General features: G+C 40.7%; 1 protein-coding gene across 13 annotated transcripts; it reads right to left on the reverse strand.

Moving 5' to 3' along the window:
- Window positions 1–2,899: 2,899 nt before the first annotated feature.
- Window positions 2,900–25,635, reverse strand: HPS5 (HPS5 biogenesis of lysosomal organelles complex 2 subunit 2). Of its 13 annotated transcripts, none has more exons than XM_054634880.2 (24): window positions 25,524–25,634; window positions 25,083–25,190; window positions 24,222–24,391; window positions 23,696–23,806; window positions 22,789–22,853; window positions 21,977–22,169; window positions 20,380–20,513; window positions 19,705–19,920; window positions 19,323–19,394; window positions 18,990–19,078; window positions 17,853–18,031; window positions 17,472–17,630; window positions 16,234–16,393; window positions 14,088–14,211; window positions 12,296–12,442; window positions 11,713–11,787; window positions 10,646–11,247; window positions 9,373–9,496; window positions 9,036–9,191; window positions 8,334–8,453; window positions 7,935–8,048; window positions 7,534–7,640; window positions 6,592–6,877; window positions 2,900–6,089 (listed from the first exon to the last, which is right to left on the reverse strand). In XM_054634880.2, exons 3-24 carry the CDS (start codon window positions 24,327–24,329, stop codon window positions 6,029–6,031), a joined length of 3,402 nt encoding a protein of 1,133 aa, XP_054490855.2. In that variant the 5' UTR covers window positions 24,330–24,391; window positions 25,083–25,190; window positions 25,524–25,634; the 3' UTR covers window positions 2,900–6,028. The 13 variants fall into 13 exon arrangements, 12 of the variants coding, with proteins under 12 accessions (XP_054490855.2, XP_054490854.2, XP_054490857.2 ...); XM_054634879.2 differs by lacking the exon at window positions 25,524–25,634 and adding an exon at window positions 25,269–25,517; XM_054634882.2 differs by lacking the exon at window positions 25,083–25,190.
- Between the last annotated feature and the right edge of the window lie 25 nt (window positions 25,636–25,660).

Raw genomic sequence — 25,660 nt, forward strand, 5'->3', positions numbered from 1 at the left:
GGATCTTGGCCTGAACAGAGCTTGGAGGGGAGGGTGCCTGACTGTCTGCACATTGCAGCACAAGGCCAGGTCAGTGTCTGTGCACAAGGAATGTTACCAGAAGGGTTGCATGAACTGCTAAGTGAAATTTCCATGTGTGCTGGGGTTGCCAGATGAATTCCAGAGTGAATGAAGTGGAAAATGTGAAGTGTTGCTCTTAACTCCATTGCAAAGCAAAGCACATACACCCACATCCCTGCTGATCTAAGATAGCACAGACACACAGACCATCCAGAGGCTCTGAATGGTTCATTTTGCCTTGGCTTGCTCTTACAGGCCCCTCTCAAGGGTCTCCAGCTACCTTGCTGCAACAGCAGCTCCATGCGGCTCAGGCAGAAAGTTTTGGACATAGCAGAAAACATTTTACTTAATTCAGATCCATACAGCCACAATTCTGCTGGACTTTAAATCAACTGTCTGGCCCTATTGGCATGGTTCACTGTTTAAGTACCCACTGTGCTCTCCCTGCTTAAAGCCTGCTCACTCCCCTTGGTTAACAACTTGACACAACCCTTTGCTCTGCAGAAAACTCCGGGGTTGAGTGCAGTTGTACTCGAGAGTGAGTGTGCAGGAGGTGTCCCTGTCCCCATTCTGTGGCCTTGTACATGATTTGGTAAGTCTAGGAGAGCAGTTCAGGTGCCCCTCTGAACAGTGTAGGGTAGCTGCCCCGCTCACAACTCTGCTACTGGGAACAATTTGCTCCTGGAGCTGCAGGGCAGAGGCATGAGTTGAAAGAGGTGCAAAAAAGGTAATAAAGTGTCAACAGTAACTTTTCTTGGGCGTCACTGGATTTCAGTCAAAAAAATAGCTTAAGGGGAGCAGAGACATTTCCCATAACCTGGAGCAGGACAGATACTCTGTAATGTATCTCAGAATGGAACAATTTACAACAAGAATCTAAACCCTAACCCAATGGACGAGGACATAGATGTTTATCACCTGGCACTCCTGAACCTGATACTTCACAGTGTAACAGCTTAGCCACTGCAGGGACAGGAGTGCTGTGCTTTGCTACAACCCAGTTCACAGCCTGAAGACCCACATCCTTGCAGTACACGGCAGCTCAAGTGCCTTCTCTGCTGGCTGCAAGTAGCCCTGGCCATCACCTTTTTGGTTTTTACAAAACAAGGAAAATGACTCCTGTAAGTTGGGGCACAGGCACCTGGCACTTTGCCCAGGGTCTTGGAACAAAGCATTGCCTTCAAAAGTGACCTAAGGAACCTTTCCCTACAAGAGCTCACACACTCTGGACTGTAGAGGATATTTTGAGTCTTACACTGTTTCACATTCTCTCCAAACCAACATTTCTGCAAAACATGAAGGACCATGAGGACAAAAAATGCATTTCTGCAAAACATGAGGACAGTTGCAAGAAGGCAGGTAGTGGAGGGATTCTTTAGAACATCTCAGAGTGCAGCCCCTGGTGTCCAGCAAGGAGGACAGCAGCAATGACAACAGTGCTGGAGCTGAGATAAAGCTGCAGCTTGAGGCTCCAGCAGGGAACAGCCTGAGCCCTCCTTTCCTGAATTATTGTATTTGTGGGGCAGGAAGGAGTGATGAATCTGACTCCATGTTCTCAGAAGGCTAATTTACTATTTTATGTTACTATATTATATTAAAGAATACTAAACTAAACTATACTAAAGAATACAGAAAGGATACTTACAGAAGGCTGAAAAGATAATAATGAAAACTCATGACTCTTTCCAAAGTCTTGACACAGCTTGACCATAATTTGCCAATAAGTCAAAACAATCCACATGAAACCAATGAAACAATCACCAGCTGGATAAGCAATCTCCAAACAAATTCCACATTTGTTTGTGACCACAACACAGGAGAAACAATTGAGGTAAGACTTTATTTTCCTTTTTCTCTGAGGCTTCTCAGCTTCCCAGGAGAAACTCCTGGGCAAAGGGATTTTTCAGAAAATGTGAATGTGACACCGTATCTTCTTGGCCTGCACTCCAGGTCATGACCCTTGGCTCACAGAAATGAGCTGCAGCCAACACTGCTGCTTTCACAATACAGAGAGGCAAAGCACGGAGGAGGGTTTGAACAGAGCATTTCCTCCTGGCCAAGCAAGAAACACTGGCAGCACATGCCCACTGGGGAACAACACATTGAGGGGGCCTGGAGACCATTTCTTGGTTTGTGCATTCTGATGCAGTTAAGATAAAAAGCAACTCCATGCTGGTTGCCCTGTAACTGTAAATATTTGTGAATGCAAACTATGTTCCTCAAACATTCCACAATTTTGCAATCTGAGAAAGTAGATGAGGTGAATTTCCACCTCAGTCACAATAATATCTGCAGATATTTCTTAATCTGGGAAAGAACTGTACCTTTTTTATGCTTATGTGTGCAATAATTCATTTCAGGAATTTTGCCAAGTATTGAATATACACCACCAGTGACTTTGGACTTACAGACATGGAGAATGACTGGAAACTTGTCTCCTTTCAAGAAGCAGATTGAAAATGTAGGTATTTATCTGAAGTAAAACTGATTTACCCATAGATTTCTAATAGTGAAATAATGTATGATATTTTTTTCTTTGATAAAAAGAAAATACCACCAGCAGTTTCTATTTAAAGCTGCTCCAGGCTAAGTCCCCTTTACTTATCTCTGCTTCTCATGGGTTTCTCCCACCACCAGTCACCCACAAAAGCCAAAGCTGAGCTGCAGCTCATCTTCCCCATGAGGCTGGCTGAGCTGTCAGTGATGTGCTCAGCTGGCTGACAGGAGCCTTGCTCAGGCAGCTTCTGTTTCAGTAATTTCTGAACAGAAGACCCCCTCATTTCAGTCCCTTCACCCTACCCATGTGAGATGAAAACAAACTCATCCAGAATAGGAAACATTAATTTTCCAACTCTTCTTCAGAGAGTACATTCTCACTCTTTATTGACAGCCAAGTTGGTTGAAATTATAAACACAAGCTCACATCAGACACAAGATCTGAACACACACTTCCCGTTATGTTATCTGTATGACCCTTCTGACATGATTTTTTTTTAAAAAAGCTCTAACTGGAATTATGATTTACTGTAAAAAAAAAAAAAAAAAGCTCCAACCTTCAGTTAACCAAGTATATAAAACCCCCACAGAAGTAAGAAAGAGACTGATGTGTGCACAAAGTACACCAAGCAAATGGAGTGGAACCATAGAGAGGTAAGCCAGGCACATTCTCAGAAATCCAGGAATTCCTCTGAGGAAGGCAAGGGGAGCACTCAGCTACACCACCCACTGCATGAACCCGAGGTAGGTAACTGTGGCAGCCCCTGAGGCAGCAGCAGCTCATCTGGCAGGGAACAGAACAGGCACCAACACCATCTGGTAGGTGCCTGGCTCCCATTCCAAGCCTTACTGTGAGAGCATGGGGTATTCCTGATGGCACAGAGCCTTCTATTTCCAATGGCAGTATGTAAACCCCAGAAGCTTTAAAGTTTGCTTTTTTAGAAATAGTTTTGTATTGGCTTTTCCACAAGCAACACTCTGGCAGGAAGCCTGACATGTGTTGTGACCCTGCAATTTCCCTTCCCCATGTTAAGTAACAAACCCACCACACCCAAGTTTTTCTTGCTGACAAGGTGAAATAGTCTGCAGACTGCATCTCTCAAAAGGCCAAACATTGTACTCAGTCCTATTTTAATTAAAAGCATTTTTTGCAGCACTACAAGCACTGCAAGTCTACATAAAAAGATTCCTTATAAAGCAGTATTTTCACATATTTTTACAACAAAATGATCAAATTTTGATTTAGTTCCAATTAATGCATTACTTTTTTATTTAAATGATATTTGTGAAAATTGAATATTGACCAGATGCTGTGGCTTTCTGCTTAAAATGAGTCATACAGTGAAGTGGATCAAAACTAGAAATCTAAAAAGAAACTTATTCAAAGATGTATTAAATGCAGAAAGAGTGCTAGTACAAAGCATAGTTATGTAAATGAGATATAAAATCCAAGTGATTCTGTGAATCTTCATATTCAACCAGGTATATAAAAAAACTTCTTTCTTGACAGTATTCATCTAAAAATACTTATGTAAACCTTCAGCTTCTAAAAATGTTATTAAAATAAGTCATCTTACTTTCCAAAATGTCAGAATTAATTGTGGAATTACCAAAGTTGACCTGACTTCAAGAAAACCTTTTGACACTGTTTCCCACAACATTCTCCTGGCGAAATGGGCTGCTCATGGCTTGGACACGTGGACTGTTCACCAACCAAAAAACTGGCTGGATGGCCAGGCCCAGACAGTGGTGGAAAATGGAGTCAAATCCAGCTGGTGGCCAGCCCCAAGTGGTGCTCCCCAGGGCTTCGTGGGCCCAGTCCTGTTCAAAATCTTTATCAGTTTTGTGGATGAGGGGATGGAGGCAGCCTCAGTCAGCTGCAGACACACCAGGCTGGCTGGCAGTGCTGATCTGCTGGAGGGCAGGAAGGCTCTGCAGAGGGATCTGGACAGGCCGCATCCATGGCTGAGGCCGGCTGGGTGAGGGTCAGCCAGGCCAAGGGCTGGGGCCTGGCCTTGGGGCACAACAGCCCCAGACAGGGCCACAGGCTGGGGCACAGGGGCTGGGACCCTGCTGGGCAGAAAACGACCTGGGGGTGCTGCTGACAGCAGCTGGACATGAGCCAGCAGGGCCCAGGGGCCAAGAAGGCCCAGGGCATCCTGGCCTGGATCAGCCATAGTGCGGCCAGCAGGACCAGGCCGGGATTGTCCCCCTGTGCTGGTGAGGCCAGACCTTGAATCCTGTGTCCAGTTCTGAGCCCCTCACAGCAAGAAAGACATTGAGGGGCTGGAGTGAGTCCAGAGAAGGGAAATGGGGCTGGTGGAGGGTCTGGAGCACAAATCCTGTGAGGAGAGGCTGAGGGAGCTGGGGGTGTTCGGCCTGGAGAAAAGGAGGCTCAGGGGAGACATCACCCCTCTCTGCAACTGCCGGGAAGGAGGCTGGAGCCAGGTGGGGCTGGGTTTCTTTTGCCCAAGTAACAAGGATAGGACAAGAAGAAATGGCCTCAAGTTGCTCCAGGAGAACTTTTGATTGGATATCAGAAAACATTTTTTCACCAAAAGCATTGTCCAGTACTGGAACAGGCTGTCCAGGGAAGTGGTGGAGTCACCATCCCTGGAGGCATTTAGAAGCCATGTAGATGTGGCACTTTGGGACATGGCTCAGTGGTGGATTTGGCAATGGTTGGAGGATAATGGTTGGAGGGTTGGATCTTCAGGGTCTTTTGCAACTTAAACAACTCTGATTCCAATGCACTGTCCCGAGCGTTGTTAGAGTATCACAACTGATGTCTATGGTCACAGTGCACAAACAGGTATGGGCAATTTAGAAATATTGTTTTTTGTAGTTTAACAGCAAGTTACTTAACAAGTTTGTCTGTTAATCAGCATTTTTTAACCATAAATCCACTACTTAAAAATATTACTCTCCCATTTTAAGACTTGGTTTGATTAACATATTTCAAATAGGCAAGGCCTGTCCGTATAATTTAAGAAGGGGAAAAAACCAATGGGTACCATAACAGACACTTCTACAGCAACAGTAAAGATAAATGTAATTTACAGGAAAGTTAAACAAGTATAGGCTTGGAATTTCTCATGTTTACAAACAAAAAAAGCAAAAAAATTTTATACATCATAATTTAATACTTAGGGGCTCATTTCCCTGAACACTTAAGTTATAGACTCAGAAAATAAATTCAGCAATTTTCATCTTGGAAATCTGTAAGCTTAATTTCAAGATAAATACTGGCTTGTTTTGATCTATAGTCTGCAGTTCAAAAGTCTTCTCCAAAGGAATAAGGAAGAACTGTCATCACTTCCAGGTCAGATACCTGCCAGATGGAGACTGGCTCAGAATAACTGAACTTTTAGACTGGAGTTTGTTATTTTTAAGGGCCTGTGAAATTTAAGAGGCACTTGAATATACAGTCATTACAGTATAAAATGGTCCCAGAGTTCTCCCAAGTTATTTTCTATGCTTGCTGAGACCACAAAAACCGGTCACACCTTTCCAACATGGACTGAATCAGCGCTCTGCAAACAAAGCAAAGGGAACAAAAAAGGTCAAACAGTAAAAAAACTAACAGAAAGAACAGAGAACTAACTAACAGAACTAACTAACTAAAAGAAAGAACAACTTGCTTTTTAAAGAGAAGTTTGTAAAAAATATGATTGCATTTCAGAAGTAACATCCTGGCATCACCATTAACCTTTGAAAGGAGAAGGAGAGATCACAGTCTGTAGAGGTCTCAGCAGGACAGATCTCTTTCAGACAGACAATCTCCTTCACATACACCTTCTTGAATGTATGATTTTGTTTCCTCATTTTCAAATTTAAAATGCCTACATTGCAAATCACTTAAATAATAGGAAAGCTTTCAGATGAGTCTAAAATAAGATGAAAGCTTTCAGATGAGTCTAAAATTGAAGGTAAAAATGTGAAGCATTGTATCTTCTTGTTAGCCATAAAGGAAGTTTAAAGCACAGAGGAGATCCAAAAAGAATAGTGTGGATCTTCTGCTGACACATCTCTTACCTCTGCCTCTTCTCAGCAATTCTCAGTATCTCACAGACACCAGTAAACCTCTCAGACAATTCTAGTGTCAAGCCACACTCCTGCAAGAGAGGCAGGGCTCGATTTGGGCCGATGGCCTTGGCCAGCAGCAGAGCGACGTTTTCCACAGTGATGCAGTCAGGGCAGCTCGGGCCTCCATTGCTGACAGCGTTCCCGTTCTGTGGGCTGTGCTGGTGGGAAGCTGTGCTGTGATTCTGTGCAAGATGCAGAACAAACTTCCATTCTTCTATGGTCTCTGGAATGGAACCTAGATGTAAAATGAGTTTGTTACATTATTTGTAAAGCAGGGATTATTCTAAGACTACTATTTAAACGAAATCTGTACTTAAAAGGGAAGCTAGCTATTCTGTTTTACTCTGAAATTTTAGGAAACCAAGCAAATTGTACATAGAAATGTACTGCCCTAACTCAGTGTAAAGATTTAGTGGTGAACACACATGGCTTCACAATAGTTCAGTATTCAAGGCTTTGGATTAAGTCAAGAGACAAAGTTTTGTCCATCTTAGGGCCAGAGTGAATTTTCTTACAAGTTCTGCCTCGTGGTACAATGCTTCACTCACCCTAACTCTGGGTGTCTGCACATGCAGTGGGGGAATTTTGTGCTGTGCAGGAAGGCTTCCTACTCCTCTGTCTACAACACCAAGGTTAACTTTTACTCCCAACTGATAAATAAATCAAGATTCTTTAACTTTTAAGCATTTTCTAGCACAACTGATTTCACAAAGCACAGCATGAAATTACAAGAGTATAATGCCATTTATGTGTTTCAAATATGCTGTACTACACACAGGGCTACAAAAACAGTTCAAAAGATAAAAGTTGAATTCAGCTTTGGGCAAACTGTTATATAAGGGCAGTTCCTACATTACAGAAGTATGTTTACACAGTTTAAGAACTACTAACCATCTTCTCCATTCAACAGGCTCAAATCATCCAAATAAACAATATTAGCAAAGGCTTCTATTCTTCTATCCAGCTCCAGACAGAGAAAAAGATATCCAGGCCAAAATCTAGAATAAGAGAGTAAAGATTTCTAGGAATCAAATACTCAGTTCAAACCAAAGTCAAGAATAATCACATCAGTAAAGACAAAAGCAACTAAATTTAATGAATGTCAGAAACAGAGAGGAATACCTCCCATTTGATACACTAAATTGGACATTGCATATTCACCCTAAAAAAAGGAAAGGTTTTTAAAAAAACCCTGTCCAAACATGAAGCAGATAGGTCATTTACATTTCTATCTTCTCAGGGTCAGAATACCTAATAACCAAGTACCTAGAATTACCAAGTTTTCTCCTTACCCATGTGATTTACAGATGTCAGCCATCTTCTCTTTCATAACAAAATCAGCTGGGAGTTTAATCAAGAGCAGAATGAGCTGGCTGTAGCCCCAAGTAAACAAATGTGATCTTGGCCTAGAAGATAAGAAACCCAGTTTTAAAGCATCATTGATTTTCTTCAGAACATTCTGGTAGATTTATGAAAAGAGAGGAGGATAAATGAATGAAACACCATGTGCAGTCTCAGTAGAGCAGTCACTCCGGAAGGCATTGCAAATTAAAGTTATTCAATCCTTTGGTTGTTTCTGCCGAACACTGCAAAATGCTCAAAGGAGTCAATGATCCAAACTTTCACACAAAATCTTACCCAAACCCAGACCTTTCTATTGCACTCAGGAACTTGAATGAAACCCACTTTACCTGGGATTTCCTTCCTCATCCACAGTGTTTGCCCTTTGTGGAGCATCATGAGAAACTGCCAAGCACAACCAATCCAACCGTACAGATTCCGGCTGCAGAAGAGACCTAAGGAGAAATGGCCTGGAAAACAAAGCAGACACTAAAAAAAAAAAATCCTACCAGTTTTAAATGTAGCAGATATGGAGAAGCAGAGATTGTGTGTGGACAAATTAACATTAAAAAAAGAAGAAAAAAGGGTTGTGAGGAGTGGTATAAAATTAAGTGTGGAAAAGCCTAAAATAATTTATGTCTCTATAAATTGAGGCAACCACAGAAAATCAAGTTTGCAGGTTGACTTCCCACACGTTTGGTTTGGGGTTTTTTTCAGGTTTGTGGGGTTTTTTTTGTTTGGTTTGCTTGGAGCTTTTTAAAAGTGACCTAATCCTGGTACACTGAACTACTGACATAGGAACAAAAAAAAATAATTTCCATTAAAAGTGTTATTTAGTAAATCCCTTTTAAAACTAGATACTAACCTAACAAAATCTCCAGTCTAAGGCCAGCTACAACTACCAGAATTACTTGGAACCTAACGCTTAAGAACATCAAGCAGACAGATACAGAAACACAAAAAAAATGTCCCCAAAAGCTAAAACAAAAAATAACCCAACACAGCTACATGAAGAGAGCAGACAGATGAAAAGGATTCTACATTCCCCTCACCTTTTGTCCTCTGGCTTGGATTTCACCAGACTATCTAAATATGCTAAAAAGTGAGCTGGATCATTCCTGCAAAGCTGTTTAATATCAGAAGGTAAAATAGAGGGGTGGAACTTGATCAAGGTACGAAGAGCTGTTTCCCCAAATTTTTCATAAAGCCTGGAGAAAGAAAGAGAATAAAACCTATTCTCAGTACCAAACAGCAAAATAAATTTTTCAACATCTCCTCTAAGTTCAAAATAGTACTGAAAGGTGATCTCTCTAGGAGAGTCCAGGAATCTTCATGACATGGTAAATGAAGCAATTCCCACCAGGAAGTTCAGAAGATTTGGGTACAAACCTTTGAGCATGTGCCAGCAACAGTGGGCTGTCATCCCATGGCCCCAGGTCATGCAGCAGCTTCAGTATTTTCAACATATCTTCACTTTCCATTGCTAAAGCAACTGGACTTTGACAAGTTATTTCTGAAATAAATCAGCACACAAGTTACAAGATTTGGGCATTTTTTTTTTCCTTAACCTGTCCTGGCCCTCCTTTCATCCTTCTGCCGAACAACAGCTTATCACTGCTTTCATGGGAAGTTCAACACCCACCTCAATCCCAATGAAATGCAGGTATTAATGTCCAGGCACAAGTGCAGTCCAACTAAGGACAAACTGAGAATGCATACACTACTTTCACTTCTAGGGCTCTCAGAACCCAAACAGTGAAGAGATTCCCAGAAACACAAACACCAACCCTCAAAGAAAGATTCTGTGGTTTAACTGCTCTCAGCTGGAGCAGAATCAATACTAAGACATTAATTCACTCTTAAAAGAAATAAATAAGGCAGAAGCTGAGTTCAGAGAACAGAAAAGTTCTGTTTTGCAATATCATCATGAAGCTTTGGTTCAATAAAACTGAAGGGGCATCAAAAAGATCAGAAAGTATTTCTGTGGAACAGGGAAGTGTGAAGTGATCACAAGCCACTCATCTACTCCATTCAGTTTTGTTTCATATTAATCACATTCCTTTACAGGCCAAATCTTCCAGTGCAAATGCTGAAGCCCCTCCTTCCCTTCTGCCTTGTTTCTACAGACTTGTGATTCTAATTTGATGCTTTTGCTCTTAGAAGCTCATATGTTTGTAAACAGGCTGGGATCACTACAGTGTTCCATTAACAAGGTCCATGCAACAGGTTTAAAGTTGCAGAGTGGAAGGAGAACAATCTCTCTCCAAGGAGCCAACAATTCTTTTTAAGAAATCACAGGTTATTCTGAGTTGAAAGGGATCCACAATGATCATCAAGTCCAGCTCTTAAGTGAATGGCTTTATTAAATGATTAATTGCATGCAGGGCTTGAACCCACAATGCTGGGATTATTAGCACTATGTTCTAACCAGCTGAGCTAAGTTCTTCCTAAGGGAAGTATTTGGGAGAAAAACAAATCAACCAAACAACCCAAAACCAGAACAAAAACTCCCACAGACCAAGCATCCTTCCCCTGCCACACTACACTGGCAGAAGGAAAATCTGCAGACACAATTATGAGAGTCTTCAAAGTTTGGTGGGTTTTTTTCCTCCTAAACAGTCTTATTTTCAGTTTAAGAAGCAATACAATGTTCATCATTTACCTTTCAATCCTGCAATGTATGTTTCCCATACATTAGGGCTGGTGGCACACGTGGTTATAATACACTGCTTTACTCTCTTTAAATCCAAAAGGAAGAAGTAGCTTTGCATAAACCTACAAGCCAAGGTCCCTGAAGCTGCTGGTGGCAGACTTCCCTCAGAGCTCTCCTCAGCCTCAGCACTCCCAGCAGAAAAGACACGCAGCTCAAAGCACAGAGTTGTCAGCTCCATGAGATCTTTCAGAACATCAGGTTCAATGGTACATGGAGGAGACACCTGAAAGCCACAGCCTAGAGGCCCAGTCACATCAGTACCATTTTCACACATGGATTTGCTTGCACAGCTTTCAGTGTTTTCCTTTGCAATGCAGTCTTCCAAAATACCACTCTGCTCCTTGTCTACTGGGTCTCTGTCAGCTGGAGCCACTTGCAGGTTTTCCTCCACAACTGCCCTCTGATTTTCAGCACACACAGTCTTGTTTTTCTTAAGAGACAAAGCAGAATGCTCCTGGCTGAATTTTTCTTCTAGATGGACAAGCCATTCCTGTAAGACCCTCCTCATAGACTGAGGTTCTAACAAAACCAGGGGATCCTGGAGCTTGGCTCTGCAGCATAAAAAACAAGTTTGCTAAGTTTAACAATTATAAGATGCCACAAGTGAAGTTTCAAATATGTTTTGTTTAACTATAGTCCTACACTTGACTTGGACTCAGTTGTTAGTTTTTTTGTGATTTTGAGTACATCAAACAGAATTTAGGCTACTTCACACTGTCTACATTTGAGCTCCCTAGGATTTCTTTCAGAATGAATTTTTATTTGTGATTTTGATTTTTTTAAACTATGCCTATACTTAAGAAATAATGCTAGAAGAACTCTTAGTGAGTTTTGCTTGGTTTTAAAAAGAGGAATCAAATTATTCATCTTGAGATCCCTTCAGGTTATGTTAACAGACATTTAGAGCATCACTCTTACATGCATGTAAAACAAATTAAAAGAAAAATTTTTTAAACCAATCATTTTTTTCTGCCAAAGGCCTACATATCTATACAGTAAAAAGTTTCTCTGCTTACATAGCTTCTGCTGTTGCAGCCTTGAGATCTCTCAGATGGTCCTCCTCAAGAAGCTGGCAGTTCTGGGGTTCTGACCTAGAAAAGCACATTCATTTCAGTCTTATCTGAAGTATTAACTTCAATAATTTAAGTGAGGATTTCCTGAAAAATTTCCTCAACACTAATTCCTTTATTGAATACAAACCTATCACTTGTAAGAAGGAACAGCTCAACAGAAATTATGGATAAACTGGGCATGAAGAGCAACAGATAATACTATTTTGGTGGCTTTCTATTACTGCTTCTACTCCAGCTACAGTAGATTTCTGCAGGTACTGAACAAAAAACAGTACCACGCCACTGTATGAAAGTTAGTCCAAAGTGGTAAATAAGCACTGGAATATGAAATTACTTAGCTCTGTGCTCATTGCCTCATCAGCTCTAAAAAAGGAATTGGGAGAACCACTGAAACCCACCACAGGAATGAAGGCAGCTGGAAAAACCTAATGCCAAGTTCCTCATTCTGCTTGAAAGAATTTTTTCTATCCTCAGGACATCCAGCAAATGCTGGACAACTGCTAAGAAAATGTGATTTTGCACTCACTCTTTTTCTTCCTGGGGAGATGCTACTGGATTAAGAGTTAGTTCTGGCAGCTGCTCATCATCCTTTGCTTCATGCTTCCCTCTAGATTCAGGACTTATATGAAGTGTGCCAATCTTTTCTGTGGTTTTGCGTACAAAGCTGGAAACACTAGGAATCACAAGTTCAAACATTTACCATCAGAAGTTCAGAAGCAAACAAACCAAGCACTTTTTTCATTCAAACCACCATTTCAGAGACTTTATAATCTGAAGAACTCTTGAGAAAAGGATGAGAGCAGTGATGACCAATAGGAACAAAACCTGCTAAGGACCTGCTCAAAATTTGTACTCCAGTCATGCTCATGTTTTCATCACAGAAACCTGAAATGTTTAACACTCCTGCTGGAGAAGCAGGATCACATACCAACATTAGCCACAGATTTTTGACACGTATTTGTGATTTGTATGCAAATAAACGCAGAATGGTTACATTTTAGCTTTTGCATTTTAAAGCTTTTAAACATAAAGCATCTTTAGGAAATTATGTCACTCTTGGTGGTAAAAAAACACTTTACAATGCTTCAAATTAATTCTTCAGATTACAAAGCTCACCAACAACATCCTTTTCACTCAGTAGTCCCTATTCCTTTAGGTATGGTATTGAAGACAAAGCTCAATGAACATAGCAGAACTCAAACTCAATTATTTCTACCACTGCCACAAAGAGAACTATGTCAACCAGATTTGGACAGAAAAATAAGCTTCCTGCTCTAGGAAAAAAACAAAAAAAAACCAAAAACAAACAACAACAACAAAAAAAAAATCCCAACTCAACATAATTAACTGTAAATGTGACAGTATTTTAATTAATGATTAATTGCATGCAGTGCATACTTGAAAATGTAGCTTTCACTGTTAGCAGAAACACTTATTACTAGTAAAGTCCTCAAGGCTGCTTATGGCTTAGAAAGAATTCAAAACATTGCGTGTACTTCTGATGTTTATTCTGAGCCCCTCAGACTGCTGATAGCAGCAACAATTCTATGTTGCAGGACACAAATTACAAACTGAAGTGATCAAGGGAAGGCTGTACAATTTTCCAGACCATTGCCAGGCCAGAGACATTTTAGCCAAGTAATTAACATACAGCACTTTCACAGAAATTTTAAGTAAAATATATAACACCATCACCTTTGTATTTGTATACCCACCCCCTTATCCTCCATTTTTCTTAAGAAGAGTTTTAAAACACCAATGTGATTTATAAAAAAAAGGGATACAGATCTAATTGCAGCAGGCATGAGCTACCATTATTCCATAAGTGTTTGGGAAACCAATTAGATGCACTGAAAGTTTATGTGGGGATAGGACAGACCACTTTGCAAGTATGTTTTAGCAATATCTATCTTAGAATATTTTAATGTTTATCCCTATGCAACGCAAGAAGCCTTCCCCCTAAGATACAGGAAGGCAAAATCCCAAACCAATATTCAGTAAGCTTTCCTTTGAATACAAACCACAACCAGAGTTTACAGGGTAACAGTAAATAATCCTAGACATGTAACAATTATTAACTGTTTAAAACCGAGGCTGAAGTCTTGGCTCCACTGAAGTTACCAGCAGCTCTCTGTATCTTCACTAGAGCCAAGATGAACATTTAAACTGCCTAGTGAACCTGATTGCATCTCTGGTGCTCCAGTTCAGGTGTTACACGTTTGCAGAATGGAGTATGACCTAAACCACGCAATGCTACAAATCCAGGGGACAGGAGAGGGCAAGATGTAATGGATGAGTGAACCTGCTGCATGTTTTACCTTTCTTTGACAGCTTGGAGAGAGACGAGAGGAGATGGGGAACGGAATGACAAAGGAATACTGAATGGGAGAAATGTCTCATTCCGGTCAGCCTCAACCACCACAGATGCATGAGATACGTTCTCTGACAAATGGAATTGAAATAAAAAGTCATGAAACAGTGATCTGGCAAAAAAATGGAACAGTGAAACGACCTACAAGTCACTAATTGATTAATGGATAACCTGCCCACTGTACTTTCCTTTTTAATACTCAAGAACTCATGGAGCCAGGTTTCAAGGGCCGTTTTACTACTGACTTTGAACCTAGTTAAGTCTGCTTTATTAATAGTGCTTTGGCTTTGCAGCAAGAAAAATAATTATCAACAACAGTATGAAAGCTATCTCCTAAAATTAGACTTACAGATCATTTAGAGGACAAAACCTTGATTTAATCCACTGAGTTATTTATACATCAAGGAAAATTAAGTATTGTGGCATATATCAATTCACAACTGATGGTAAAGTCAGTCCTGACCATGATTTCCAAAATCTAAATCACATGTGAACAGAGAGACACATAAGCCATTATTAAGGTATAACTCACCCTCTTATTTGAAAGAACTTAAAAATCTGAGCCCACAGCTCTCTGGCTTTTGGTAATAATCAGAAGAAATATAGAATCACTAACTACTTCCTTTTCTTTCCCATATCCCTAACAGTATTTACAATGTGTTTTGCTCAGTCATTTCCTGTTACAAGCTCACACTGTATCTTTAAGTGATGTCAACAAGAAAAAAGGGATCATTTACAGTCAGGATAACACTGCATTTTGCAACAGTAACAGCAGTAACCACAGCGTTGAGAGGAAAAGATGCTGCCCTGTTACAGACAATCTACCATCAGAATTCCTCAACAGTGCCTAAAGGTCACAACTGACTTTACAATTAGCTGTAAATAAGGTTGCTTTTGTTCATCATGCAGACTAGAAACCTAAAAACTCATTACATCTTATGTCACTGCGAGCCTGGAAACACTAAGTCCATTTCTTCCAAATACCAAATCAAATACTTGTGCTTCAAGAAGCATCTAGAACATCTCTACTTGGAAATAACAGTGAATTTGTCATCTCTTGTGGAACACACAGAACCTTTCTATCTTCTGACATTCAAAAATTAAGTCACCTGAATTTTGACATTTAATGTTGGGAATGATGCACTTTAGAGTTTCCTCACTTGTTTTTGCAGTGATGTAGGTAAAGAGGCACATGTACACCTAAGTGTATCTTCCTCAGCAGGACAACACTACTGACAAGGGACTAAATACCAATTTCTGCACTCTCCCTCCCCAGTATGGCTTCCTCCAAAGCATCCAAATTCTCTCCATCCTCAACTGGCACCTACTCCTTGCAAAACCTAAAAAATAGCCTTTTTATAGGAAAGCCTCTCTATCATACTTAGTTCCAAGGCAGCTCTTCATCTTTCCAGGTTGCTGCATCCCCTCCCAATCCCAAACAGAGCAGAGAACAAGACCCATTACAGTCTCACTCCAGCTTAAGCCCAGTGACAGGCATTTGTCAGAAAATAAAAAAAAACTCCCTGCATGGGCTAAATGTTAGTTATTAACTATTCTAGCACCCTTCCACTAATGTTTACATGTGTAAGAGATGATCCCCTGTGCAAAGGAGACTCTGTGAAAAGTTAAGGGCACTTATCAGAATCCTTCTGCTCTCCCAGAAGAAATGTAAGCCAGAATCCAGACTAAGAAATTATTTTCTGGAACAAATATTACAAAAGGATACTGGCAGCAAACAAATCTTGTTTGAAGCTCAATTGATACTGGCATAGACAGCTGAAAGAATCTTAGCACTAATGCTCAATTACACATGGAGAGGGTGAAGTTGGAGTGAAGCCCATGCTTGGTAAAGCCCTCTGGACCTTTTGTTTCATTGAGTTTTGTTTGCTTTTAAGCCTGGATTCTGTGGAGCCAGTTTTTCAACCCAATGTTTCAGGAAAGATTTTGGCTGGAAGGTGGGGTGACTCTTTGATCAACTGATCAAATTACACATATTAATAATTAATAACTTGAAAGTAAGAGCACAGAGCCAACACAAGTTCTTGTAGAATGAACAAACATATTCAACAAACATTTTCATTAGGAAGCATTACCAAGTTCTAGTTGTTCATCTTCATGGTGTGCAGGAAATTCTTTAAGTCTCTCATCTTCTGAGAATGTTTGACTGTGGAGGGAACAGGAGTCTTCATCTGACTGACTGCCCCTTCGACTGATAACACGGTAGATTCCGGAGTCTAAGACACTGAAGCTTTCCTGTCAGACCAAGGAGGGGAGTGAGACATCATGTGAGCTGCACTTCCTTGTTCAGCTTTCTGCCATGGACCAACTGTAGCCACACAAATAACCTCAGAGCGTTTCATAATTCACTGCCTGGAAAACTCCTATTTAACAGAGTACTTCTACCATATCCAGAACGGAAAAGGACACAGATGCCAGCAAATGTGCAGTTCAGTGCCTTTAAAAAGATGTGCGTGCTGCAATTGCTTTTAGGAAAGCAGCCTGTGGAACAACTGGTGTACCCAGTGCAAGGCAAAACCCACCTCAGCTTTAGTCCTGCAGTCAAGACTGCCACTACACCCCTCTGTAGCTGCATACCCAAGAATCTGTCTTTCTGCTGGTCAGCCATACCCAGCTAGCACAATTACAGCCCCCACAAAACTATTTAGTTTCAGGACCAACACACAATTTTTTTCTCATGGTCAGTCTACATGGTTTACTTTCACAGTGGCTAATGAAGAAAAACTTGTCTACCCCATCAAGATGGTATTTACATTACTTGGATTTTTAAACCTTCCTTTTAAACACTGTTGAAGCGAAAGCAGGAGCTGATATTGTATAAACTATGAAACATTTCCCATTTCTTAAAAAGCAGCTGTATATTTATTAGAAATATGCTCTGATTTTTTTTAGAGCTTTCTCCTTAAGCTTCTTAGAGTGCAACAATTTTTTACATAGGGCTAAGATAGCTCTGGGCACTCAGACATTCATTTTCACCGTATAAAACTACAGTTATAACCAAGACTATCTTTACTGAAGCACATTAAAACATTAAACAGAGCTGTGGAAAAAGCCATCTTTGTACCAATCTTGGTCCACATCTCAGCCATTAGCCCTAAAATAAGATGGGAAAGAGGCAGAGATCTGAGCTTACAGAATGCAAGTAGTGGTGTTTCATACCTCTTCACTACACCTAGTTTTAGAATGCAGCATTATGAGATGGAGTAGACAGGGTAGAAATGAAAGCTTCATCTTCCAAGGGAGCAATGGGGTGACTTCAAGCCATACAGATAAAACCTGCAGATCACATTTTTGACATTACCAATACACATACATGGGATGAAATACTGCTCCTTCTACTGCTGCATGCAGAATCCAGAGGTTCCAACTTTGCAATCAGTTCTTCCAGTTGTGCAATGAGATCTTGCTGGGTTGAAGCATCCAGCTGAGACTTCAAGTGCTCCAGCTTGTCTAGAGGCAAATTTTTTCTTGCCTAAAAGCACCCAGTGAAACAGAAGCATTATTATTTCTAATGGACATGTGAAAACAAAAGATACCAAATGTGCAGGATGATTTTCATCCTTAAAGTATAACGTTTAAATAACTTTAAAAACTCCAACAAAGTGAATCTCAATGACCATGAAACTTTGTGGAGGTGGGGGGCAGGAAAGACAGTGAAGTTGTATTGCACATTTACAAGGAGGTATTTACTTACTCTGCAAGAAACAATTGAATTTTGGAAGAGACAAGAGACCCTGGCAGCGAGAGTCCAGAAACCTCTTCTCATCAGACGCTCTATGCAGCGATCGACCAGCAGGAGGGAGAGGTGCACAACCTTCCCATTTGTATGCAGACAGAACAACTCACTCTTGTGAACTGCAATATCCTGAATATCTGCAAAACCACACACAGAGCAATACCTGAAGGACTGAAGGCATTAATCAACACTCTTTACTGTCTCTGAAAGAAGGTGAAAGCATATTCCCACCTGACTGCAAATGAGTGCAAAACATGAGATGCATGGGGAAAACAAACACTGAGGAGTGCTGACCTAGCATCTAATCACTATAGAACACACTGTCAAAACTTTCCACAGTTGCATTTCTAGAAAACATTCAAAAAATACACTAAATTACCAGAAAGTTTCCTTTTATTCTGAGATGAAAAATTAAAGCCTGATAAAGATGATAAATACATAACTGTTAGCTTTAAAACAGAAGGGAAATATTCACTGGTAAAAAAACAACTTTGGCCTTCCAGAAGTTTTCAAATACAATACTTATGCTGTATGCAAACACTCCCCAACAAAGGTATTGCAAACTTAACACCAAAATGGGGAGAAGGGGAAAGACTGACTGATAATAACTACTGGAGGACTCTGCTTATAACCAAACACACCACTGTTTATGAGGCTTCACTCATTTGCCAAATAAATATATTCCCTCTGTGCAATTTAGGCAGGTTTTAGGAAAATAAAAACAACCAGGTTTTAAACTTTCAGCAGCCAGATTATCTCTCACAGGACACTGACAATGAGCCTGAGTAAAGAGGAAAAGATACTGCAGGTTAATCACCTGTATTTTAACTACTGTATTTTATGAGTCACTCTACATCATGTTTTGTTTCTCCAGAAGCATGTTTTCAGATCTATGGAACGAGGGGTTGGCTGGAGGAGGCACAGAGATGGTAAATATTCAAGGATATATCAGACAGATGACAAGTTTTTTACAAATATTCTGCCATTCAGCTGCAGATATTGAGCTTGAATAGTTTCCATGTTAGGCAAGGACTTCTGGAATGACCAATGTAACAGACAGTGTTACAAAGCAACATTTAAGAAACTTTAGTTTACCTTTAACTTCACTCCAGAGTAAGACTTGAAGGCTTTGGGGAAGAAAAATATAAATGCCTCTTTCTGTCCAGGTCACCACACAGTGCTCACTGCAATTAAAGTATATATTAATGAAGTGACAGTCAATTGTGCTAAAATAGCTAAAATTTTAAAAAATTGTAAAATATGCAGGCATTGCATTGGCTTAAGCACAGCAAGCAAGATGTGGGACAGGTTTAGGAGGATACTTGGGAAATTCTTATGCAAAACCCTGAAGTTGGTAATATAAATTAGGAGAATATATAATTTTTTAAGCCTGCTTTATCAACAGGAAGTTATGCTGTCAATACTCACGTCAAATACAGCAGCTTGGAGAAAGATAAAGATTGTGGAGAGCAGCTGGAACCAGTATAATCAGGATCCTGCCTGCAAAATAAAATTATCATCAACTACAAGCATAACTACAATACCATTACTTTCTAAAATTCTTAATCCTGTGAATACATGGCTGGCTTAAATAAATATGGTCTCATAACAGCAGCATTCATTGTGCTCACAGACATAGCTGCAGAACCAAGGTTTTGGCATTTTTGATAATTACTGGCTACACCTCTTAGAGGAGACTATTAAGATGACAACTAGGATTAATGTTTGACTGAAGCAGGAGTTGATTTAGTCTTTTCAGTCTTAAGGACATCCCAAACAAGTTTAACACTGATAAAACTCGTGTTTCTACCTGAGAGTAACAACAGGAAGAGGTGGAGATGAGAGCAGCTGCTTGAACTGATGTGTGCTTTGCACTTCCCCATCAAAGTTCACCTCCCACATCCTCGAGCCAGGTCGAGCACAGTATATTAATGGCTGCTGATTCCCACTGTTTTTTCCAACAGGGAAGAAACATGCTCCAAATTCTCCATCTCTCTCTTTATTACCAATCTTCCAGAACTTCTCTCTAGAGAGGAAAAAAAACTTACTTGTTAAGTAAGGCAGCATCAATAAAAGCTCTAATTAATTTTATGTTTTTCTTAATCCCAGCTGCTGAATTGGTTTTGGTGCTTAAAAAGATCTGTAATGAAAACTACAAAGCCTGCCCAAAGTTTATACAAGAGAGGGTGCAGAAATATTCATTAGCTGAAATGGATGCTCAGATCAAAGGGGTTTTTTTCAGCATAACCAGTTGTTCAACCTAGTGATGGGAAGGTGGGAACATTCCCAGAAATCATTTCCAACATGAAATGCTGGGGAGAACAGCAGATGTTGTTTATCTTGATTTCAGTAAAACCTTTGACACTACATCTCCCAACATCTTCAGAAACAGACTGAGAGAGCATGAGCTAGGTAAAGAGACACTGATGTCATTTCAGAAACCGTGTGTGACTCTGAAGTATTTCAGAAATAAAACAGAACTTGCCTCTCAGTATCACATAAATAAGTGCGGGTAAGTGAAGATATGAGCAGCCTTCCATCCAAATAATCAAGCTGAACCACCCGAGAATCTACAGTGGTTATAATCTGGACCGGAAACATCACAAAAGTAGCTGCAGCCTACAGTTAAAAAAGGAAAAAAAATGAGAAAACATGCTGGTGGTCTTCAGTTTAAAGTTAACTGTCTCATTATGTCAAAACAGCAAAACTCAGAAAAGACTCATGTATGCTATGAATACACAGCATAAGACAGAGCAGTGCCTTCCTCCTCTGTCTTTACAAAGCAAGGCTACAGTGCTCAGAAGCACAGAAATCTAAATCCTCCTTTTCCCAAAACCAATACTGAAGATTAAAGAAAAAGAGTCATATCCCTGTAGCAATCTGATATTTCTTTATAAAGGTTTTTTTCCTGTAACATTAAGAGAGGGTTTTATTCCTGCTATTGTAAGCTTTGCAATTTTTTTCCAATTCTCCCCATAGGTATGTTGAGCTAGCAATTTTATAGAAACAGACCAGAGGGATTAATTAATACAAAAAACAACTTCTACTGAATTAGATTGTTCACAAACTCACCTTCTCTGTTACCCTGCCACAAATTATCTACATGCTATTTATCCTACCAGTGTCTCAGTTTGCATGGGTGGATGAACAGTCTCAGATAGACTCATGGATAAGGAAACAACTGGGAACTGCATTTGAATTTGCTGTCAGTCACCATTTTTGTGTTTTCCCTTCTTAGGAATGTGACTAAGTACATTATCTGAGAAATCCAACAATCCTGTTCCTTTAATAGGTGTGAACAGACACAGATTCCATGGGCCTTGCCCTTTTCTCCTCCCACAACTGACTTTTCCCCCCCCTCTTTATTTAAATGTAATAATGGTCTTGCTACTTATAAGTCAATTTTCCATCAAAATCTTCCATGAGGGCCAGAAAGCACCTAGATGAACACAACTATTCCCAGGTTCTGCTCCTTTTTACTGATTAAAAAGAAAGAACCCAGTAGAAGTAAAAGCTAAAGAACACTCAAGGGCTAGAAATCAGGCTGCTATCACTAACAGGCATCTCCTCTGCACAAAATATAAAGCATGTAGGCTCGATGACCACCTACCATTTATTTTATCTGACCCCGACGTTTTAGAATGAGAGCATCCAGAAAAGACCAAGCAAAATCAGAGTCTGGGACTGCTCTTTCTCTGACCAACAGCTGAATTGAGGACTAAAGCAAACAGCTGAACCTGCAACTGGAGTCTAAGGAATCCAATAAGCTCAGAAACACCAAGACCCTTGACTTTGATACTTGTAAATACCAAGAAGCAGGAGCTTGACCAGTTTTTAATTCTGAGCATTTGAAAGCATTTTCAAGTTGCATTACTGAAATAGATAGAATAAGGATGGGGTGAGTTCATGGGTCAGGATTTCTATGGTTGTCTCAAGAGACTGTTTCTTCATCCCAATAGTTAAAGCTACCAGAACTTCATTAGCTGGCAAGTCCTGCTCTGTTCCACTTTGCCAAACTAAACAAAGAGGTTCCAGACATCACCCCCCGTGAATTAAGCTGAATCAAAGTATGCAACATTTACCTTCCCTTGTTTTGATGTGTTAATCTTGATGGCTGATACTTTTCCCACATGATCTCCTACAAAAACTCGAAGGGCAGCTGTATCCCAGCACAGAGCTGTGACTTTTCTGCCCTTATGCTCAGAGGAAACATAAATCCGTTCTGGCTTCCCACGACGTTCCTGATTCAGCTCCCAGACCACTACAAGGCCTTGGCTACAAGAAGTTAAAAGGAGAACACAGGTTGAAAATAAGTCTTCTGATGTTTATCAGTTAATAAAGTTGCATTTTCCCAAAGAAAGAGGAGACCCAAGCAAAGCAGCATGCCTCAGAGCTGGCTCTGTTTGAGGCTGCATGGTTTCAACAAGTGTCACACTTAATTCTGCAGAAGAATAAGTGTCCTTCTTTGCACTGCAATGTATAAGCAGCTTTATAAGGCTATTCTTACAGTTATTACACTTGCAAGTGAGGATGTGGAAAAACATTTAAATGGATTTTAATAAATGCAAATGGAATTAACCATCAATCTCACTCTATCATGTTAATGAAAATGCTTCTTTTTATGCTGAAAGGTCTCAAAGACATTTATCATCATAATTTCACATGCAAGAGCTCTGCCATACATGTTCAGTTAGAGAAATAATACTTAACCCTAGAATGACTACTCCAGAAAAAAAAATTAAGCAAACTGTCCGTGCAGAGAATTATCCTGTAGTGGCCTCTACCAGTTAACCTGGTAAATTAACTCTGAGTTCTCAGTAGCTGGCCACATCTGAAACTTGAAGCTTCTTAAAAATATTAATCCAGTGCTCAGGTTTGTGAGTAGACCACTCACCTGGTGGCAACAGCAACATAGTCTTCATCATGCAAACAACAGGCCACCTGGGAAATGGCACCTTCCTGAAAGCAAGCATGGGAGTATGAGCAGGTGAAACTTGCTCCTGTACTGCCACTACCACTGTGCAGCTTTCATCTTTAAGATATAAACCAGATCCATGCCAACAGATGCTACCACTCTGCTGTGATGTGGTTGGTTTTTACTGTTTGCTTGGGTTTTGTTTGCAAACACTGAGTCTGCTCCAAGATGCAGCTGACAACAGCAAACAACATCAAGAGCAAGGACTGCAGTGCATTCTCTGATTTGGGAAGCACAGAAATCACTCTTCTGTCCTCACACCTTTGGAAGCTGTTTTGACAGAATTACATTTGGTGCTCCCAGCCTTAAAAAACTGGCTGCATTCATGCTATACTGGAAGCAGCAGTGGCTCCTAGGAAATAGCACCTGGCTGTACAAATAACAATCCCTGTTTCATGATCTCTTCCAGCAACAGTAAGTCAGCCTATCTTTTCTTCACTTATCCAGGTATGTCACAGCTTGAACACTCAAACACTGGGAGTTATCACTTTTGAGTTGCTCTGGTTTCATATTCAAAATTTTCTTCTAATCCTTAAATAATCAGGTGACTTTGTTGTTGCTGTTAAGAAGTAAGAATTTGAAAAACAAAGGTCTGACACGCTGAAGTAATATTTTTCACATCTCATGAAACCTAATATACCACATACTCTGGGGATACCCTCCAGAACCACAGCCTATTTTAAACACAGCAGTCCAAAACTTCACCTTCTTTGGACAACCCAGTAAGCTAAAGGCACCTATTGACTCTTACAATATATAAATTTTAAAAAATGTTTCTTTCCCAGCCCCATTTTTGGAAATTTTCATTTAAAATTTTTATCCTTACCTTGTGAGTGAGAAAGAGTCTTTGCTTCCAACCATCCTTCTGGATAAGGTTCAGGCCTCCTCCTGAGCTGCCTAGAGCCAGCCACCTCTTTGACACATCTATACATGTGCACTGAGGGAAAAAAAATCATAATGCATAACCTGGTAAGGTCTGATCACAGCATCTTTTTTTGCATTATTATGGTGGGTTTTTTAAAGGCTTCATCGTTTGCCAGCTGTGTGTGCCACTCCTGAACCACTGGCAGTGAAGATCATGAAACAGCACTTTGCCATTGGAGCAAACAGTGTAAGCTGTGTCAGGCTGTGTTACCCACACAGCTGCATGAAGGAAACACACACAGAGTAACATGGTCCATTATCTGCACTCCTTCTTCCCAAAGTGCTCCCCCCACTAAGATAGCATGCACACACCCCAAAAAGAGTTATATTAATCCTATGGCCTAATCAAATAATTAGCCAAATGGGGTCATTACTTCAATTTTTAAAAAATTTTAAATAATAAAAAACCCCATACACCACAAACTCACCTTAAGACGACTGGAATCCAACCTGAGTGCAGAAAGCAAGGGATCCAAACACTCCAACTCTGCCAAGACATGGTTGTAAGAGTCTGGAATTACTGGCACAGAGGCCATGGATGCACACGACTAGTGCTGCTCACTCATGGGTGCATTATGGCTTCAGCTTTTAGCTGTACCTGCCAAAAAGAAAGTTCTTCATTAGCTCTTTTTTTTCATTTGAGCTGGTGTTCAGTGCTTAATGAAACACCAAGTGTTTTCCTACTCAAAAACCATCAGGTTTCAGTTCACCAAAAAGAGGCCCAAGGGCTGGAAAACAAAGGCTTCTGCCTCATTTATGAGAAGTTTTTGTTCAAGTTCATTTCTGAAAACTTAATCTATCAGATAATCCACCTGGAAATATTTAAACTGTAGCTACATTTAGATCTACCTGGGGAAAAAAGTTAACATACACCTTGTTTTCTGGAAAAATTCACTTTTCCCCACAGCATGCAAACTTGATTTGAAACTAGCTCTCCCAAGGAAAATATTTAGCATTGGCATTTTATAACTACATCGTATCCTCTCCCAAAAGTAAATTTAAGGAGCATTACTCTTAAGTTATACTAAATTTAGAATTAGCTGTATTTGTGCATTTTGATACAATTATAAGCTACCCTCTCCACTGAATGTCGTTTCCCACAGTCAAGAGATAACACAGAGTGAAAACCAACAATTAAGTAACTACTGAAATTGCAATCTCATATTTTTCCTAAGCAGCACATATTTTAAAATAACTTCTTCTTGAGTTTAAAGTTTAAACCTGTAAGTTGCTTAACAAAACGCTAAACCTGTTACACTGCACAGGCAAGTCCGTGAATTTCTAAGTACCCTTTAGGAAGCAGTCCTATAAATTAAGGAACTCCGTCCCAGAAAAGCCGTCATGGGGGGAATTCACATTTCCTCTAAAGGAAAGCGAGCGCTCACTCTCACCAGAACCTAGGAAAAGGGAAGAGGCACATTTATCCAACGAAACTAGAAGTTATTGCTTGCAAATTCTCAAAGCGTCTTAAAAACCTTAATGGCCACTTCTGCCCTGCTCATCCCGCCGGTGTGGCCTGAGCTGCCGGCCGGGGCTGAGCCGCGACACCGCGGGACCCTGCCTGCCGCACCCGGAGCGAGGCGAAGGATCGCAAAGGACAGAGGCACCCCCCAAACCCCTTCAGAAACCGCGGGGAGGAGACGGGAGCCGAGCCCCGGCGGGGCACGGGAACCACGGCTCGCTCCTTCTCCCTACTGCTCCTGCCACCGCTCCCGGTGCCGCTCCCTCACCACTCTCCGCGCTCTCCCGGTGCCGCTCCCGGTGCCGCTCCCGGTGCCCCTCCGCGCTCTCCCGGTGCCGCCTCCAAACAGCGCGCCCACGTGACCCGCGGGAGGGCGGGGCAGGAGCCCGCGCCGCGCCGCATCAC

This window comes from Agelaius phoeniceus, chromosome 6 (genome assembly GCF_051311805.1).
Source record: "Agelaius phoeniceus isolate bAgePho1 chromosome 6, bAgePho1.hap1, whole genome shotgun sequence".
In the NCBI taxonomy this organism is placed as follows: Eukaryota; Metazoa; Chordata; class Aves; order Passeriformes; family Icteridae; genus Agelaius; species Agelaius phoeniceus.